Below are 19,742 nucleotides of genomic sequence, written 5' to 3'. Positions count from 1 at the left end.
GTAGGAAAAGAAAAACAGGAAATCTGAAACGAAATGTTCGGGGCTTTTCAAGGCAAAGGTGGCTAAATTTTGGAGATAAAACCCGGGCTTCCACCGATACAAAGTTATTTCTACTGCACCAGAAGACGCGTGGGTGTGTGCTCTTAATAGTCTAGGTCAGTATAAGTGTAATTTATCTTTATTTTAGTCTCTTCTTAGTGCCGCTAGATTCGGGGTTGCAGTTCCGCATCTAGAAGCATGACTGTCAGGTGAAACAATTGCTAACTTTTGTGAGCATAAGATTATGTCTTGAGAAATGGGTTTGACGTTGAATGACTTTGCTAGCAGGCTAGGTCACAACAGCTAATAAACATTTCGATCTTAGCTGTACGTTAGATACAAATTATAACTTTAGCCATACGAAGTAGTTTCTAAAGCCTCCTTAGTAAAAAAAATCAATTAGAATCCATAGGTGAGTAGATTAAGGCACGATTCCTGTGTATATTAGTGATAACCGATTGGCAGCAAATAAATGTACATTGATTGATTAACTATAGTGACAATAACACAGTTGTAAAATACAGTTTGTTTACACTTGTTTATAACGCACCATTTGTTTTAGCTTGATTTATTTCGAACATGACTGGAAAATAAAAGAGTAAAAGAACACGAATACAACTCTACTATAGTGATGTATTCAAGCCTCTATTATCTTAAAGCTTAACGAAGAGTAAGTCTAATATGCATGCTGTACATCAAATACAACCTGAGACCCATAAAATGTCAAACCATCCTTGTCTAAACAATGTTTCAATTAAATAGCTTTGAATCATTTAAGTTAGTAAATTTTTGGACATCCCTGCTTTTCTCCACTGAGACTAATCCACCTTTTCACTCTACCCATAGAATCTAAATATTTTCATTGTTGTTATAACTCTAAAAATTTCAAGATTATATTTTCTTCTCTGGTCATAGCTGCCACTGAAAACATTTTCTATGCATTTACAAGCAGCACGTTGTGTCTTATTTTGTACATTATTTGTGAAGTTTTGTATTTGAGCAGATCAACAAACCTTTGGTCATTTGATTTTTAAAATTGTATATTTTTATGTTCAGGAAAGCCAACATTGTTAACCATCCTCATTACTCTTTTTTTTTTTTTTTTTTTTTGCAGTTTTATAGTTAACGGTTTAAGTGCTGTTTTATGGAGAGTGGATGACTTCTACTCAACACTCCAGATATGGTACAATAGGAGAGGAGGACAGTGATTGGAGTGATTTCTGATTTCACAGCAAGTGTATTCTCAGGACTCCACTGGACAAATGCATCCCATTTCTAAACAGTCCTTCCTAGAGTACTTTGCATTCAAATTCTACTTATCATAGCAATTGGTAAGAGAGTATCAAAATAACCTTGGTCAATTGCTATTAGTCATTGACTTCGTAGCAATATCTCCTTCTTGGCAAACGTGCTGACATTGGATGATTGTTGGCATAAATTATCTATTAACTTTGCAGCAATCCTTCATTCTGAGCAAGAATGAAACAAGCAGTTTAATTGGAAGCTAGTTCTTTATAATACAAATTCATAAGTATAATAAAATGAACAAAGATTTGTTTTTTCACATCAGTTAAAAGTAAACTGATTAACTTTTTTGACAACCATCTAAAGTTCTAGGTTGCCAAGCACAGAACCACACATTTTTGTGTTCATTTTTTTAATATTGTACTTTGTTGAGCCTTGTGGAGAGATTTCATTTGGCAAAAAGAGATGAAATATGTTTTTATTATTTTTCTAAAATCACCACGGTCTTTAATATGAAGTCATATGCCTTTGCACTTAATAATAACAGAGCTGTGTAGAAAACAGGCAAACAGCTTGTTAAGAAAGATGACTTAAATCAAAAGCAGGGATATATAAATGTTGGCTTTTGTTATTTTGGCTATTTTTGGCTGAATTAATGAAGGAAGTTAAAGTGTTGCTATGCTGATGTGAGGAAGTTAAAATTGGCATTTCATAAGCACATGAGGCAAGTAGATGTTTTTAACCTGATAATATATAGATTGATATATTGTATTAATTATTTTTTTCTTTGTCTATGGATGGTCCTTACTGTACCATCCAAACAGTATAGTGGATGATATGCTGTTTGAAGAACAGTATACCATCCATTTTTACAGAAATTAATCATTCTTTCAAATGCTGCATCATTGAATCAAATGATCAACATATTTGTATAATTGGATTGAATTGGCTTTTGTGTTTGTTGCGAGCTGGCACCATATAACTTAATTATTGAACTGAAAAATAATTTCAACTGTCATTAAATAAAAACTTCACTTTTGAAAAATGTTTTCTGTCAGTGTAATGAGCAATTATTATTTCAGTTTAATTAAAAATATATAATTTTTTGTCTTCTAGCTTTGATTTGGCACTCAAACACAGATGGCTTGCTGTGAAAGCAATAAGGGGAGTTTGGAGGAGGACAGCTATGACGGAGCAGTTGGATCGCTGTCTGAATGTGCCTTGTTAATGCAGGAAAAAGAAAGAGAATCCCTTTTAAGCCCATCAGAGAGTCCTGGCACCTTAATGAACAGCTCATCTAGTAGTCTTCAGACCCCTGCCCCACTTCAGGGTTATGATGTGGAATTTGACCCACCCCTCGAGAGTAAGTATGAGTGCCCAATCTGCCTGATGGCCTTAAGGAATGCCATCCAAACACGGTGTGGTCACCGATTCTGCAAGAGCTGCATTGAAAAGTCTATTCGGTAAGTTATTGTCTTTTATTTTAGACTGCACCAAATAACTGAAAGAGGATTTAACCAAATTGTTAATGCAAAATAAAATGGTTTATTCTTGAAGGATTTTTGTTTATTTCTTATTAGCAGCACAGTCATCTGTAAATTCCCTAGTCCTAATAATACGCTTCACTTTTGTGAATATAATGAAACATTTCAATTGTTTTTCTGCCCAAATATAAAGCCCCATGTGGATGCAGATTATGTTAATGCCCTGCCTAATTAATTGCTACTCTTCCTCTTGCAAAACAGTGATACAGGACAGCGATGCCCTGTGGACAATGAAATGCTGTCAGAAGACCAACTGTTTCCTGATAATTTTGCCAAAAGAGAGATTCTATCGCTAACTGTTCGTTGTCCAAACTCTGGCTGCACTTACAAAATGGAGCTCCGACATTTAGAGGTTAGAAGTTTAATAGAAGAACATTTCTGATGCAGTTCATCCAACATAATAAATATGACAATTCCATCAAGCTTTTTTTGTGAAAGGACATTGATTTGCATGTTTAAAGAGATTTAGATGCTTGCATTCAGTTCCAAGATGAAAACACTTTTTAGGTTGCAAAGACTTTATTTTACTCATCATAGCAGCAACCACATACTCTCCGTGATTGTTCTGTTTCCGCTAATAGTGTTCAGTCTAGTTGCATTCTGCAGTCATTATTTTTTTGCTAGTGTTCCCTCTGCTTAAATTACATTAAAATATTTCTGATCCATGTGCTACATTTAATTTTATATCCTGTCTACTTTAAGTAACGGATTTATTTCTGTCCCATCTTATTTTTACCTTAAGTGACTTGGAGTAAATTGAATTGAGTAAAGCCAGCCATGTAATTAAGTTAACTCATTTACTTTGTTTTTCCTTCCAGAGTCATTTGGCTATGTGTCAGTTTGCCACTGTGCCTTGTCCACAGTGCCAGCAGCCTGTAAGGAAGAGCTACCTAGAGGAGCACAAAGCTGTTGAGTGCCACAGAAGGCCCATGTCTTGCCCAGACTGTGTGGCATCCTTTGTTTTTGAGGATAAAGAGGTACTGCTGCCACACTGCTAGGCATGAGATTGTGTGAAATATAGAAAGAAAAAATATATATATTTAAAAAAAGGCAAATCATAAAAGGTTTTATAAGCAAACTTTGTCCTCAATGACAATTCTTTTTTTTTTTTTTATTTGTGAATCTAAGCAAAGACAGGTTAAACATCACTTCAATCTAGTAGTAATTTTCAATTGCATATTCTACACATCATTATAGCTTGTACAATTCTTCCGTTTGTGCTTGTGCTTATTATTTTGCGCTTGTGTAAACAGATTTTCACTCTCAAACACTACAGCAAACATGTTTTGTACATTAATATATAATTTTAAAAAAATCTATAATCCATAAAGGTTCACAATGGTTAAGGCAGTTGTGTATTCATTTTTTTTATTAATGCAGTTTGTTCATAATTTGGTATTTCACTTAGTGCTGTGAGAGATGCTGTTCTAAAAAACTGGATTGCTCATTTGAAAATGTATTATAATCATGTTTTAAATTGCTCAGAACATAAAAAATCTACAAAAAAATAGCATTTATCACTTTAGTATACCAATAACTGACTCATACCTATTTATTACTGTTTAACGGTACTGAGGATGACAAGGGTTTGTCTTTTAATCTCATTCTGGTTTGTCTCTTAGCTACATGAGCAGCAGTGCCCGTTTGCCAGTGTGAGGTGCCAGTACTGTGAGATGGATCTGATCAGAGACCAGGTAAGAGTCACAGTTGTGTCTGGTGCAGGAAATGAGCCGTAAGCTGTTAGACTTACTTACAACTAACAGCTTCCCCTTTGCTCAAACTTTAGGGAACTGCTCCTCATGTTGTCAATACACACATACAATTGAATTACAATATGTTGGTTCTGTTGTAAAAGCTGAAGTTCCTGGTGCATTGTTATACTTTTTATTTACACATTTAATGCTGTTTTTGTTAAATAACCATGATTCATGTTATATTTTTCAGATGGAATCCCATTGTGATATAGATTGCCCAAAAGCCCCCATTGCCTGTAACTTTAGCATGTTTGGCTGTAAGGAAAGGGTATGTGATTTGTTTTGTTACACAATTGAACAAATGTATCTCTAAGTGTGTCTGACCACAAACTGTTTTTACTTTACAGATGCAGCGACACGACCTGGCTCAGCACATGCAAGAGTTCACACAGATGCACATGCGTTACATGGCAGAGTTCTTACGTAGCCTCAGCCTCAATGGCACATCGCCCAAACCTCTCAGAACTCCAGGGCCGTCCATTTTGGCCGAGGATATTGGCGCTGCAGCACCAGCGGCAGCCTGCGGCGGGCTCAGAGGAGCTGCGAGCTGCAGCATCAGCTCAGCCGCAACTCAGCCCACCGAGGAAATGCAGAGGATCAGAGAGATGGATGCGCGATTGGTGAAGCAGGATCACCAGCTGCGTGAGCTCATCATACTGAAAGACACACAAGTAAGAGCTTACCAAGTGCTCTGAGTGAGCTCATCATGATTTCTGTAAAATATCTCCACTGATTAAAATCACAGTATCAGTCCGAACAACAAACCACTGAAATGTTTTTTTTATGAGTTAGATGAACTTCATATCAATAATTCTGAATAAATGTGAATGTGTCTTTTCAGTCATATTTGCTACACCTAATGGCATGGTGATTTCAGTCTCTTATTGTAGAAATGCTGGTATATTTCTCTATGTCTAGCCCTCGCATTACTTCTGCCTGCATGTTATGCAGGCTTACGTTTGACTTTACTTCGTAAATTTTGCATGTGGGTCAGCAGAACATTGTTGGTTCCTTCTGGGAACCAAAAATATATTAATTATATCACTTTAACAGAGATCATATTAGATCTCTGCTAATATGGTTTTACATGAGTTCACTCACAATATATTCATTTTATCTCAGCGCTCACTCATTTTGTAGTGTTGAGTTATATTTTTGTAATAAACAAAATATTTGTGCCAAATCTTAGGCCCTGAATGGACAGATATAAGCACGGTATATTTTTCTAAATGATTTAGAAAAAATGTGTGGCCACACAACAGGTTGCAACGCCACAGAAAATGATGTAGTAGGTATGCTGGGACAATAGGCGGGGCTGTAATAGTGACAGAGAACAAAAACATAAACCGTCACCACATTTATTTATGAGAGAACACTGCATGCAAGAGAGAGAGAGAGAAATGGAGCTACATTTTTCTTTTCTGTTGTTTTTTTTTTTTGCTTTTCCAATTCTAGGTATATTATTTATGAATTCAATAAATGTGAGGGATTTTCAAGGTTCAGTTATATAAAAACTTAAAACATGAAAGTGGGGTTTTGAAATGTATCCACCCTGGAACCTGGTTTCAAAAATGATCGTTTCTGGTCTCTCAAGAGTCCGAATCCATGTGGACTCAGCCTGGAACTCAAGTGCAACTCTTTGTGCGGGCGGGGCCTAAGATTTCATGTATGAAAAATTAGGATTTAGACAAGGATTGGTCAGTGATTTAAATGAAAAGCAACATTTTTACTAATAAATGCTCAAGACAGAGTGGTGTCACCTGTTGCTGTCTCCATTCACATAAAGACTTTCATCTCTTTTTAACTAAGTTTTTCAGTTTTTTAAAAAGAAGAGATTACTTTATAACTTCTTAAAGTTAAGACTGATGGATTATGTTACTCTGCTTAATTTACTTATTATGTTGTAACTAACCTTATGCTCCATGTCATTGGCAGGCAGAGCAACTTATGGATCTGCGGCGTAAGGTCTCAATGCTGGAGGAAACTGTGAAGGAGCTGGAGGCCCAGCATTGCCACGGCATTTTCATCTGGCGCCTCCGAGGTTTCTCTCATCTCTTGCGCAACCAAGAAGCAGGCCAGACAGTGGTCGAGCACAGCCCTGGCTTCTACACGGGCCGTCCAGGCTACAGGCTGTGTCTGCGCTTACACCTGCAGACGCCCAACGCCCCACGCTGCTCCAACTTCATCTCCCTTTTTGTCCACACTATGCAAGGAGTTTTTGACGGGCAGCTGACATGGCCTTTTCAAGGAACGATTCGGCTTGCCATCTTAGACCAGGGACCCGAGTGTCAGCATCACATGGAGGTCATGGAGACAAAGCCAGACCTGCAAGCCTTCCAGAAACCTGTGATTGCACGCAATCCCAAAGGATTTGGCTACGTCACTTTTTTGCATCTGCAACAGCTGAGTCAGAAAGCTTTTCTGAAAGATGACACTCTGCTGATCCGCTGCGAGGTGACGCCACGCTTTGATAGCATGTTTCATCGGGAGGGACCGGCCGTGCAGCCAAGAGGACCTGAAGCATCGATATCAAAAGAATAAGGTCAAGCTTCTTTATTTGGGATTGGTGTCATTTCGGTTGTATAGAACACAAGTACCAGTGTTTCAGTATTGCCTGTTTATCATAAAACATACACAGCAGAAAAGATTAACCTCGCTTTCATTCATCAAAGTGAATTTTCTGGTATTTATTTGTTCTCCAATGTCTGAATGTTTGTTTTCATGAATGTCTTTTAAAAGGCGTCTATGTCTTCCTCTGAAAACCTGATCTGATTTAATCTTGAGGTTTGTTAGAGGCATGGGAGTGGGCTTGGTACGATTTGAAGCGATGTGCTTCTAAGTAACAGCATAAAATTAGTGGATTATCGCTTTGATGCAGATTTTAACTTTGTGTATCACAGCTTTAATATTTAATTTACATTTCAACTACTATTACTCTCAATATGTATTAACCTTTGATTCTAATCAATACTTTTCAAGACCTAACATTATTTCTCCGGTTATCTCTAATAGATTTCTTTAGAAGTTAGAAACAAGCTTTTTTTTTCACAAGTTACAACTAAACACATAAAAACTGCTTTCAGCTCTAAATCTGAGCATAATTGACTTTTACTCAAAAATAAGGAGTCTTAAAATTCAATATATTCATAGTTATGATGTGGACTTGATAAATCTTAATATTATGTGCCTGTATAAAGTGCATCTTAGTCCGTAATTTTAAAATGTACATGTTTTTCTTTCTTAGGAAAAGAACTGAATTAAAGAAATAAGTTGGATCAATAATTAGTTGTCATCTAAGTAAGTGTGTAGGTCTCAAAATACAAGCCTCTTCATATTTCCTTATGAAGTCATCTATTAGTCCATACTGAATGAAGATATAAGTGCAGAATGCAGGAAAAATGAAAGACTACAAAAGAATTCAAAGAAAAACAAAACAGTGAGTCTGTAGAAATGGCACTGAGCTATGTGAAAATTATTTTATTGAATCCACATTTTGTATTCCGACATTTGATATGAAATTATCGACAATAAATGCTGCAGAACATCAGGAAAAACAGTTGTATAGTCTAAATTGACACTTTAAAAATAAAAAGGCGTGAAGAAATGGGAGAAAGTGAAGCAAATAAGGTGCTCCTGTATAACATATAAAAGATTCTACCACAAAAACATAAAATTAAGTGCTTTGGGAAGCCGGATGGGGAGACTGACATCCCCTGGTTTACAGTTCACTGGATGTTTAGTGAAACGTTTTTAAATCAGGGCATGTGTGATGATGTTTCAGCAGTTCTCAGAAGAACAAAGTGATTATAACTCTAAGCTGTGCTTTAATAAAAACTTCACATCACACATTTTTTCTGCAAAAATCACTGCAAAAAGTAATTAAACCTGGTGGGCTCTTTAAAATTTCCAATCATCAGAAATGAGAAAAAAAGATTTACAATCATGGAACATCGTAGAAGATATTCCATGGGTTCCATTGATTTTTGTTGTTGTTTTGTTCTGCTGTTTTAGGTGCAGAAATGTAATTTTGAAATAATATTTGATGTTTCTTACCTATTCCTGGGTAATGTGATTAGTAAATATAAATTTAACATAAGTTTTTGCTGCTTGTTGAGCAGCAAAATGCTTACTTTACTTTTTGTTTTCTTCTTTGCAAACAATGTCATTTGATTTGACTATGTAAACAATGCTACTGTCTTAAAGTTTTATAATATTATGGGATGGCTTCTTAAAATTGTCATTTGTTGCTTGTTAAAATGATGCTCTCTGTAATCATTAGGAACCCACATTTTCGGACGCACAAACAGCACCTTTGAAAATGTCATTTCCTGCATTTTAGCAACCTGCTGAAATAAAACTGTTATTCCATTTCAATAATTTGGCCTTTGTAATGTACTCATTCCCTTCATTTGTCATGCAGCTCCAAAACTAAGGATAAACCAAATAACCTGAACTTACAATTCTTACTAAAAGAAAGATGCACTATGAACTACTGTAACGTCAAGATAAAAAAACAACAACAACAAAAAACAGAAGTGCCAGGAGGATAAGAAGAAGGGTTGGACTTGGCATCTTTTACAAGTTAGTGCTGTGACTATTATGATTCATCAATGTATGGAAATTTCTTGTTGGCTCCATATCCTGGGTGACCAGGTTTGGGTTCTTCCTCTTCTTGTCTGGCTTCTTGCTCAGAGTGACTTTGAGGTGTGTCCGCAGTGTGGTCTGCCTTGCTGCCTGTTAGAGATGCTGACATGGCGTGTCGTATTAGTACAAAACCAGACATAAACGCTCACCATTGTCCTGCGTCGTTTTTGTTAGCCATCACAAGTCTCTGATTTTTGACTCACTTGGAGCTTTTGGAGCATCTTTTTCACATTTGAGCGTGCTCTGCGCAAAGCACTCCGCCATCCAGGACAGCACTTCTCCACAATATCGAACCTACACAGAGATGGAGAAATGGCTGAGGATTAACCAGTCTCTGCACTTCCATAAGTTAAAAAACAGTTGCAGCAGAAGCAGCCATGCAATGCATCAAGGTGATGCTGCCGATCTACCTGAGCTTCCACTGATACCAGTCGCCTCTCCTGGTCCTTGAAACCACCAACGATCTTTAGCAAACTCTGAACCCTGAATAAAAACATAAAGCTTAAATTAGTTGTAATAATATCACTTGGTGAATTAAATTATAGCTTAAAATAATTTGGCTTTGGACATAGTCTACATGGAGCTTGGAAATGAAAAAAAAAACAAAAAAAAAACAGGCTATCTTTTAATGATCTAACAGATTGGGAGTTCACGGATTTATGCTCCTTAAAACTGCAAAATAATTACTTCGAGGAGGTAGTCTTGAGTTTCTCCTCACTGCTCTCCCATTGCTGGCGCTCCACTTTTGCCAGGTAATTCTCTTTCTGCACCGTCTCCCATGTTATGAGCCTCTGGTCTAGTCCTACTGGCAGCTCCCTCTCTGCCAACACACAGGAAAACAAGCACACAGACACATGCAGGCAAAGAGAATGAAACAAACTAACAGAATTCCCTTGAAGGTAAAAGGTGCAACAACACTGAAGAAACGCTTTGAAGTACTTCATTTTTTATAAATTAGCTCCCAAAAAAATAAAAAAACAACAAGCAGTTGGGAATGGTTTAAAAGTCCCAAATGGAAAACGGATTGTAGAACCTACATACCAAGATGTTCTTGCTTAGACTCGGGCCGTTTAACCATGCAGAGGATGAGCTGAGAGATGTGGCTGATGATGATGAAGGGTGGGGCCAGCGCAGGCCGGCTGTGGTATTCCACGATCAGGTTATATCTCTGGAACTTCCAGAAGATGTCTGTGTTACCCTGCACCACTTGAAAGGTGTAACTGCAAATTGTGATACAAATAGTCAAAAGTATTATCTTGATGGGTTATTTTTTTTAGATACGGTGCTTTGCAGAAGTATTCATATGCTTTGAAAATGTTCACATTTTGTCAATTTACAACCATAAAAGTCAATGTAGTTTTCTGGTATTGTAATGGGATATAGCTTTATATCCCATTATAAAGCTTTATATCCCATTATTAATTAGTAGAAACTGATTAAGTTGAAAGAAATGTATACATGTTTCTGAAAAGTGTGACATGCATTTGTATTTCAGTCATAATGATAAAATAGAAACACCATTTGACTTAATTACAGCTGCGAATCCTATCTTTACAAGCTTTGTCTCTTCCTTTCAATCATCTTTCAATGGGTGATTGAAAGGAAGGAACTATTTTAATAACACTGAACTTAAGGGTATTTCACTTTATGTGTAATGACTGCATATAACATGCTATATGCTTTCTGAAATGAATGACAATAAACAATAAGTTTTTTTTCACAATATTACATTTTTTGGAGCTGTATTTGTAGAAACTGACACATTTGCTGATTTTATTTTAAAATTTTTTTGGTAGATATCTTAAACCGAGTCAGATTGGACTATAAGCAACTACAAGCACCATTTTTAATTATTTCTTCAAATTCTCAGTTGCATTTAGACATTTTTAGAAATGTAGAAATTTGACTCGGTCTAACCCATAAATATGTTTTAGTTTGTATGTTTAAAGCTCTTTTCACTTCCCAGCTATGAACTACTTGCATAGATTTGTCACATGAAACACAATTAAAAAAAGCAGCGAAGTTTGTAATTCTGATATCTCAGAAGGTCAAAATGTTCCAGAGGTGTGAATAGTTTTTGCATGGCACTCTAATTCATAATGAAAAAAACAATAGATTTGATTACTTAAATGTGAGTTGTTGACATCAGCAGCTTTCTGCATGTATTTTAAACACTTGACTGACCTGAACATTGCAATAAGGAGGTTGAGCAGAAGCACATTGGTGACAAGGAGGAAGATAACCAGCAGCAGAATCACCAGCCAGTTGGCGTACTTATTGGGACACGGCGGTAGATGACCCTCGAGAATCTGAGTTGAGTTTTCAGTGCAGGTAATATTTGGCATTCGGGCAGCTGGGTCACATTTTAGGAGAAAAGAAAGAAATAGACAAAATTAGAAACTCTTGGTCAGATGGTCAGAAAGTCATCCTTGTTTGTAATATTACAGTTATGAGTTAAGTTGTAATATTTTTTTGTACTAGAAAAATATATCTTTATATGTTCAAAGGCAATAAATGACATCTTTCAACATGGTGTATTTGTTCTTTACCATCTATATCATCCAGTGGAATTTGGCCAAATATGTGCAGATAAGGGCGGTACAAGGCTCTACGAAACACCCAGTCAATCCGTGGGTCATTAGGGTGGAGAAGAGCCTGCGTAGCTACGCCATAAGCAATTAGCCACACACTCAGGAAAAAGAGGAAGAAGAAAACATCCTTCATCTGTAAGACATGGGTAAATAACATGTTAATGGCTATATTAGTGGGAAAATGTCTAAATTAATGACTTTATTTCCTAGTAGGACCATTTGACTTGATCACCATTCTTTCCACAATGATGATCTTGGGGCCGAGTTGTTTATGGATGGCAAAGATGTGGATGAGACGTAGAGTAAAAACCATAAAATCTATGGCCAGAACTGTCCGTCCCGCTTCAAAGGTGTCTTTCGACATCCTGCAGAATCAAAGACCAACGTTGGTTCAATACAGTATTTCATTCCCTAATCAACTCATTTAATTTGATGATGAAGTTCACATTTTTATAACTATTATAACAGAACATCCATACATTATTTAATTTGCACTTTTCCATTATTGTTGTACCTGCAGGAAACCCCAACAACAAAGAGTAAGATGGCCACCATGTCACACTTGTTCCAGTTGTCCTCTACGTAGAGCTTAAACTTCTTCAGGATGTTAATTTCCTCGTCAGTGAAGAAACTCTGTCATAGAACAAAGTTATTGCCTTAACATCATGTTTTCTGGAGGATTTTTACCAGTTTAATTTATTGCATCATCCGCAAAAATGTACGCATTGCTCATTAAACAAACACATCCATTATACCTGCTAATTCTAGCATCTCTGGATGTATGAATGCATGTTTGCATGTATGTATTTTGACATAGCCAGATAATGCAACAGCGGTGAAGTCGTGTCTTATGTCGGTCTGCTGCACCCAGGGGAGCAATGCTCCAAGGGATCACTGCAAGAAGCGATCATGCTTATCTGACCTGTCTCCCAGGGAGAGAGGGAAAGGAATGCAGAGAGGTGAGAGGCTCATGAGTCCTCAAATTCCCTACAGAGAATGAGCTCACTCTAACAAAATCACATCATCGCCTACTCAGATGTGTCTGACTTGTCGGGACTGAATGCTTTAGCACATCTCATAAAAGTGCTGCTCCTTCACAAAAGGTGTGATGTTCTTGCATAAGACAGCTGAATATTCCTGACAAATTGTCCCCAAAAGAAGGACGGGCTACGTTGAGACGGCTTTGAAAATATTAAGCAGAACACTTAGGGACCATGTGTGATTCTGTATGTATGTCACCTGTCGAATTTCTTCCAGCACCAAGGTGAACACCCAGAAGTAGAGCATTATCTCTGGAACTTTAGGACCATTGGGCGGGCTCTTGAAGTCCAGAAGAAGAACGTAAGTGAAGAGGCAGAGGAAGGCGAAGTACATGATGACGTTGCCAAAGAACACAGTGACAGGAGCGCTCCAGAAGCGACGCCAGCGGCGGAGCAGGAAGCGCCACCAAACGCTGGCACAGCTCTGAGATGTCTGACCTCCAGGTGCAGCATCCCTGAAAAAAAACAACCATGCCACAAATACAGTGAAGCAAACAGTGCATGCACAAGAGTGTATGACACAAAGATTTTTATTTATTCGAGGTCAGGTAGCAACATATTAAAGCTTATTTTAATCAAATATCTATGTTAGTTTTCCTGGCAGTTAATTAAATGATTTACAGTGAAAACACTTTGAAGGCAAACTCACAAAGGATCATCGTCATCCGTTAGCAGTAAAGCCTTTTCTGTGTCGAGGCTGTCCAGCTCCACAAACTCCTTTTTACCATCACGATTATCCAGTTCTTCATCGCTGAAACACAAACCAGTCTGTCAGTGAACATAAGCAAATAAATACCTGCCAACTGCATGGTTAAAGTTGTGTAATACAATTTTTGTTCACCTAAACATAATGAGGTTGGTCCAAATAAGGGGTGGAAAGAAGAAAGAGACCACAAGTTTGGAGATGGCAGTGTCTGTCGTCATCGCCCCCCACCAAAGCTTTGTGAGGAGAGCCTGTGGTGAGAGTTGGCATTAGGATTATTTCTAGCAGTGAAGGATTAACTTGAATGAAAAAATGTTTACCACAAGGGGGCACTATAGGTCTTTCTATTTAGACACCATACTGCTCTGGGACTACATTCTTGAGGACACATATTAAGAGTTATATAACCAAAAGGCATAACAAAAAAAAAACAAACAAAAAAAACACACAATATATGATTCACGTTTGGTTTCACAGCTGCAGTTTGAATTTAGTCTCCTACGTGTCGAGGCACCTGATGCTTTGCCATGACTATGTCCACCCTAACAAAATAGTGTTGCCTTGCATATTTTTTATAATAATACACATGTACTGAATCATAATTAACTGCTTCCAAGTAAAAAAAGACTACAATATTCCAACTGCGTCCTTTAAATAAAAGATGTTATTCGCTGTGCGCTAACTTTCCCTGCTGATACTGAATACCAATTAACTCTCACTGATGACTTTCTAATGACAAGGACATATCTTGGAGGGAAATTTGGGAAGAAAAAATGTGCTGTATGAAGTATCTAATGGAATACACTGCTCTGATTAATAACCATAATGAGAATGTCACTAAGTAACCTAGATATACATGTCAGTTTTCACAACATTGTTCTGCAGCAGACTGACAGGCTGAGTAAGAAAACTTGGCCTCCAATCTCAGGAGGCCAAATGTTATCTTCTTGTTACCTGAACTCCATCGTGGGCAAAGAAAGATTTGGCATCAGCCTCAGTTGCCAAGTTGAGAACAGTGGATTTACTCCAGCACTGTGTTCTTCTCACTAACAAAGCATAGGCCCTGTCTTCACTGTTGGAATAACACTCTCCAAAGACATCTGAAAGAACAAGAACAGTTAGTAAAGTGTCAACCAATTAAATCTTTTATGTTGGACAATTTCCGTCTTTCAGATTTAGAGTTTTATTCTCTTCTAATGGCATTTGTTTGTGCTTCTCTCAAGACAATGCTGGTTTGAGGTAGGGGGTATGCTTACTTGACCTTTGGATTCTATAACCACACTGTCAACTCTTATCATCGGACAGTTTAAGAACTCACCAAGGGCAAACTGCTCGTACTTGGCCTCCTTCATACTGCGTGCAGACTCAGCCTCAGATTCCAGGCGTGCCATCTCTTTCAGAATCTTACATCCTGCCAGGGCTGCTGCAACTGCCTCGGGGCCCTGAAGGATTAAAAGAAAGCTGGATCCAAGAAATGGGGCTGGAAGAAACATCTAGTGAATTTGGGATTTATTTTTGCATCTCAATTACTGTGCATGCTGCATCAGCTATGTTTAAGAGGCAAATAGTAGAATTGACCCCTTAGTCTTTAAGTTGCTGTTTTAAAAGCATAGTTCTGGATTTTTTAAAGTGCGTTTCAGATAAAATATTCAGAGAAGTCTAACATCAGTAGATAACTTTCATAGTTTAATATAAATCCAGATTAGTTGATCCTGAAAGCAAAAGCCATTGGCCAAGACCACAGTAGAGTTTCAAAGAATAACCCTAATCTTATAAAGGCCATAGAAGATTATGCAAATACTTATCTGTGAACCTTTAACCTGTCATCATGTTTGCACTGGAAGGTGGTGTAACACTTGTGACCTTCCTGTGTAGAACGTGTTCTGATAATAGCACAGTAACTATTTAACTGAAAAGTAAGGCAGATTAGAAATGCTTCACATCTTCCATTTCAAGTGCTTGTTTTACTGAAATGGATCACCAGAATTTCACTTCACAAAAAATGCTGTACTATTTATTTATTTATTTATTTATTTATTTATTTATTTATTTATTTATTTATTTATTTGCCATGATTTTCTACCTATGTCCTGTTATCTATGGGATGAGAAAATCACCCCCTCTGCTCTCCAAAGAGCTTTAACACAGTCTATTTGGCTATTCACTATTAAATCTGCATTTCATTCGGCTTTCCTTTCATTCCTCCCAGGTTTCATTTTCAGTTAATTCAGTGAACTGAAAGAACCAAAAGTAATTTATTACAGAGAACTTAATCTACCACAGGTTACATTTTCTGATTGAAAATACAGATGTGTTTTATCATTGTCTGGTGATTTTAATCACTTACTGGAATAAATTGAAGCTAGTGACTTGCTGGACTTGAATATGTTAGAGGTTTGGTGGTTTTATTCGGAATCGTAAAATGTCGGTGAAAGGGAGACAAAGACGTTAAACAACCCTTTATAACAATACTTTTCGAGTATTATGTTCATCTGTTTCTGTTCTGAGAGAGAGGAAATTGGCTCCAGGCACACTGAGATAATGACAAAAAATGGCTGAAAATGTTTGCACACCTAGCACCAATACCCAATGACCTGTCTTTGTCACACTGCTTAATAATCGAGGGCCCATGTAGTGCAATTTCTTTCTTTTGGTGACTGGAGGAGATGTGCATAAGAGTCCCTAACCTGCATAGGGTGATCATTTCTCCCTTTATGTGGGTTCTGGCCTCAGGGGAAACATCTAAAGATTATTAGATGTAGTCATCTTGTATGTAGAGAGTTACCAGCATTCATTTTGTTCAATAAAGCCTAATGTGTTTCAAGAAGCTTGGGTGATTTCACTTCCTTTAAATACCTGAAGAATGTTGTGGTAAAACTAATTACTATCAGTATTAACCTCTTCTCTCAGGGAGATGACAACAAGGCATATTTCCCAAGATACCAAGCTATTTTCTTGTAAGTAAGGATTTACACTTTGATAGGTTTTTCTTAAACAGAAAGACTCTGGCTCATGGGAGTGTACCAGTTAAACGACGCTCTTCATATACAACAAAAATCTCATAATACATCTACTTTTCTTTCTTTCTTTTTTTATAACACTGCCTGTCCGTTCTTCATCAGATAACATCCAGTTAATAACTTACAAGTACATCAGCACAAGAGCAGCAGTACAGTCTTTAAATTAAGAGTATGCATAGACTCTCCATCCCTATTTCATTTCAATGTATTATGATTTCTATCCCTCATGCTCTATATATATACAGATAGACAGACATGCATGCATACATACATATAAGCCATGAGATGAGTATATACGCTGCCTTGCATTTTGATGAAGCTTTCAGTGACAGAGAGACGCTTCAAACAATCAAGTTATGAATGGTGCTATCCAGGCGACAGCATGAGAGGGAAAACGACTTGCAGTGGGGGTGTGCACACACTGCATGCAATTAACAGTCTTTCAGATAATATTTGAAATAAGAAGCCAGCCAGAAAGGAGCACATTAAGGTGACCACTTGTGAGATTACAATAATTGGTTGCCTCACTACAGGGATGACTGGAGAAGAAATTAAAAACGGGAGCCTTGAAAAATTGTTTAAAACAAAAAAGGGATCATCATTGATTTATGTCATTTGAACTGTTCAAAGAGCACCAGTCCCATGTCTGGATATATTTCTCATTAACTTCATCAGGACTTTAGATATGCCTTCCCTATCTCACCAAGGGCCGACTGCCTCAGCAAGCGACATGACCTTCATTTCAATAATGTTCTTTAAGATAAGATTGCTTTTTAGCTCACCTAGTTACAGCACTCTTTTATCTAGAGTGACATTTGCATATGGCAGGACTGACCTACACCTGCTCTGTGTTTGGCGTCATGCCTCTTGTCACCCTTCATTTGAAGTTACACTCTCTGTGTAACTCACACAAGCCTGCAGTTCTGATAGAGTAGATTTTTCCAGTGCCAGGCATATTTAGGGTGCTGCTGATTGATATATGACAAGCTGGAACTGAAATAAGCAAAGAAGCTGATAAGACTGACCATGGCCCAAAAGTAGTTAGCCATCTGCTGTCGGTTCTGAAGAACGGCCCAGAGAAAAAGATCTCGCCAAGGATGTTCACAGCGCTCCTCCAGCTCGGGCAGGTTCTTCTGGCTGTGGAACAGTCGGCCCTTTGGTGGCTTCTCCTGGGGTGCATAGACAGTACACTGCATGTATTAAACATGTTTAGTAAATGGGGCAGCTGCAGACACTCAGCACAACATTCAGTGCCTAAATGAATTATAGAATTGATGGTGTTCATTACTGAATTAAGCAATTCATATGGCTATAAAGGAGGTCATTTTGCCTTTTGTTTCATAAAAATCTAAGAAAACCCAAAAGACAATTGGAGTGCAAAGAAGAGTACAGAACATGGAAAATAGCAAAATCAAGTCATATTTGAACAAACACATATGACTTGATTTACATTGGTAAAATGCTATTTTATCTTAACCATAGCATGAAATTGTCAATTAAAGATTCAATATCCTCCCTGAATTCAGTGTACCAAGAAATTTTGTATTTTATTTGATTCATTGTAAATTCTGATGTTTCAAGTGACACAATCTGAGAAAGTCAGAAGACAAAATTAGACACAAGTCAGTTGAAAACTATGAAATGTGTCAAAAATTGCCATTTAAATGACAAATAAATGGGTTGAAAACTACCACTTAGGTTTAGAATTTGACTTGACTTCAAAGTTAGAAATTTGTCATCTGAAATCAATAATTATTCACTCAAGTTGACATATGAGTCACAGTCTGTGTATGTCACTCACTGCTGGCATCTTTTGATAAAAGCCTTTGCAGGAGTCATGCAGAAAGTCCTTCAGGACTTTGGCGACTTCAAACAGGGTGAAGCGGGGTTTCCCTTGCTCCGAGGGATGGTGTCCTGGCGGACCAGGTGTTCTTGCTGCCCCAAGCAAGAGCTGCTTCTCTTCATATTTTTTCAGAAGCAGGTTGTGAAGGAGGCTCTTCTCCGACACAGACCAGTAAAGCTCCTGTAGGCGACCGTAGGTGAGGAATTCCCCCAAGTTCACCCCGTTGTCCACAAAGAGGCGCACAAAGTCTGGTTTGTCGTTGATGAGGGCATCCATCATCACTTCCTCAAGGTCACAAGCCTGCAATAATTATAGGGTTTTGTAACAATCAGTCACAAAGCAGTTTAATGAAATGTTTTATAATGATTAGGTCATTGACTTTTTTTTTTTTTTACAACAGTACACACTGGTGTTCTTAGGTGAATGCAATCTCATGAGAAACAGCTAGTGAGTAAGTCTATAAAAACAAATGTTGGCATGTTGGATAGATTTACAGCCATCCTAACAGGACAAAATGTGTGAGCAAGGACAATCACAAGTCTACAGCTTCATTGTTGACACCGTGATTCAATTATGATTTTAGCTAATGTTAAAAGTATAACTTGACATACTAACAAAATAATGTGTGATATTAAATATCAGACATTTCTGCAAAGTCACAGGAGTCAGCTGTCAGCTGTAAATCAAATGCTGTAAATAAAGCATTTGTCTGGTTGTCTGGTAGAAAGTACAAGTTTGCAATAGGATCAGTTGTACTGTGTCTTAACACAACACTGCATACAAATTCAAATTGCAATGGACTAATAAACAGAATAGACTAAAAAAAACAGAAATATGCGAATCAGAAGGTACAAATCAGATACCAATCTGTGTTGTTAGCCACACATAGTGTAATGTTTTTTACAGCCCACACTGCAACACATATGGGGAGTGTCCACACATAATCAACTGAAAGCACCAGCTGTGGTGCAACAAATAACTTCTTTTTGCAAGTTCTTGTGCTTCCCCCACATCCCTCCTATCCTGGGAGGTGAGCCATATTGTTCTTGTAAAAATATGGGCATTTAATGTTGCAGCTGCAGTGACCAAGTGATAACATTACAATTTTATGCAAAAGCTCTGGTTGCACTGATCAACATTCTCTTACCTTTACATTATTAATGTTTGAGCAGCTTCATCTGATGGCAGGTGAAGCTGCTCAAACAACATGAATATTTTGGATAATAATTATTTTAACAATTTCGACATTAAGCCTTTATCCTTAAATGGTAAATTGATTTCTACATTTACAAAAACAACAACAGAACAATATAATATCA

General features: G+C 37.4%; 2 protein-coding genes across 3 annotated transcripts in view; one reads left to right on the top strand and one right to left on the bottom strand.

The window, feature by feature from the left end:
• traf6 (TNF receptor-associated factor 6) lies at nucleotides 1–8,959 on the top strand. 2 transcript variants are annotated; one of them, XM_088004449.1, is made up of 8 exons: nucleotides 1–155; nucleotides 2,401–2,747; nucleotides 3,030–3,180; nucleotides 3,647–3,805; nucleotides 4,451–4,522; nucleotides 4,773–4,850; nucleotides 4,930–5,253; nucleotides 6,518–8,959. In XM_088004449.1, exons 2-8 carry the CDS (start codon nucleotides 2,425–2,427, stop codon nucleotides 7,121–7,123), a joined length of 1,713 nt encoding a protein of 570 aa, XP_087860575.1. In that variant the 5' UTR covers nucleotides 1–155; nucleotides 2,401–2,424; the 3' UTR covers nucleotides 7,124–8,959. The 2 variants fall into 2 exon arrangements, with proteins under 2 accessions (XP_087860575.1, XP_087860576.1); XM_088004450.1 differs by lacking the exon at nucleotides 1–155 and adding an exon at nucleotides 253–1,370.
• Nucleotides 8,045–19,742, bottom strand: part of trpm5 (transient receptor potential cation channel, subfamily M, member 5) — a 24,779-nt gene continuing 13,081 nt past the window's right edge. The window contains exons 11-26 of the mRNA XM_014972683.2: nucleotides 18,382–18,723; nucleotides 17,606–17,749; nucleotides 14,879–15,002; nucleotides 14,515–14,660; nucleotides 13,699–13,811; nucleotides 13,507–13,608; nucleotides 13,057–13,312; nucleotides 12,332–12,450; nucleotides 12,050–12,182; nucleotides 11,776–11,950; nucleotides 11,411–11,579; nucleotides 10,268–10,446; nucleotides 9,914–10,046; nucleotides 9,637–9,709; nucleotides 9,430–9,520; nucleotides 8,045–9,328 (exon numbers count right to left, since the gene is read on the bottom strand). Of these exons, the coding sequence (XP_014828169.2) occupies nucleotides 9,180–9,328; nucleotides 9,430–9,520; nucleotides 9,637–9,709; nucleotides 9,914–10,046; nucleotides 10,268–10,446; nucleotides 11,411–11,579; nucleotides 11,776–11,950; nucleotides 12,050–12,182; nucleotides 12,332–12,450; nucleotides 13,057–13,312; nucleotides 13,507–13,608; nucleotides 13,699–13,811; nucleotides 14,515–14,660; nucleotides 14,879–15,002; nucleotides 17,606–17,749; nucleotides 18,382–18,723 (2,448 nt within the window). The 3' untranslated portion in view covers nucleotides 8,045–9,179. The remainder of the gene's footprint in view (nucleotides 9,329–9,429; nucleotides 9,521–9,636; nucleotides 9,710–9,913; nucleotides 10,047–10,267; nucleotides 10,447–11,410; nucleotides 11,580–11,775; nucleotides 11,951–12,049; nucleotides 12,183–12,331; nucleotides 12,451–13,056; nucleotides 13,313–13,506; nucleotides 13,609–13,698; nucleotides 13,812–14,514; nucleotides 14,661–14,878; nucleotides 15,003–17,605; nucleotides 17,750–18,381; nucleotides 18,724–19,742) is intronic.

Source organism: Poecilia mexicana, unplaced genomic scaffold, assembly GCF_051168715.1.
Source record: "Poecilia mexicana isolate PSO_F unplaced genomic scaffold, ASM5116871v1 scaffold_3, whole genome shotgun sequence".
Classification (NCBI taxonomy): Eukaryota; Metazoa; Chordata; class Actinopteri; order Cyprinodontiformes; family Poeciliidae; genus Poecilia; species Poecilia mexicana.
This window is presented reverse-complemented; position numbering and strand designations above follow the sequence as displayed.

Coding starts and splice junctions, on each gene's coding strand:
- traf6 (XM_088004449.1), top strand. CDS start 2,425: ATGGCTTGCTGTGAAAGCAATAAGGGGAGTTTGGAGGAGGACAGCTAT. Junction 3,806..4,450: donor TTGTTTTTGAGGATAAAGAG/GTACTGCTGCCA, acceptor TTTGTCTCTTAG/CTACATGAGCAGCAGTGCCC. Junction 5,254..6,517: donor TCATACTGAAAGACACACAA/GTAAGAGCTTAC, acceptor TGTCATTGGCAG/GCAGAGCAACTTATGGATCT.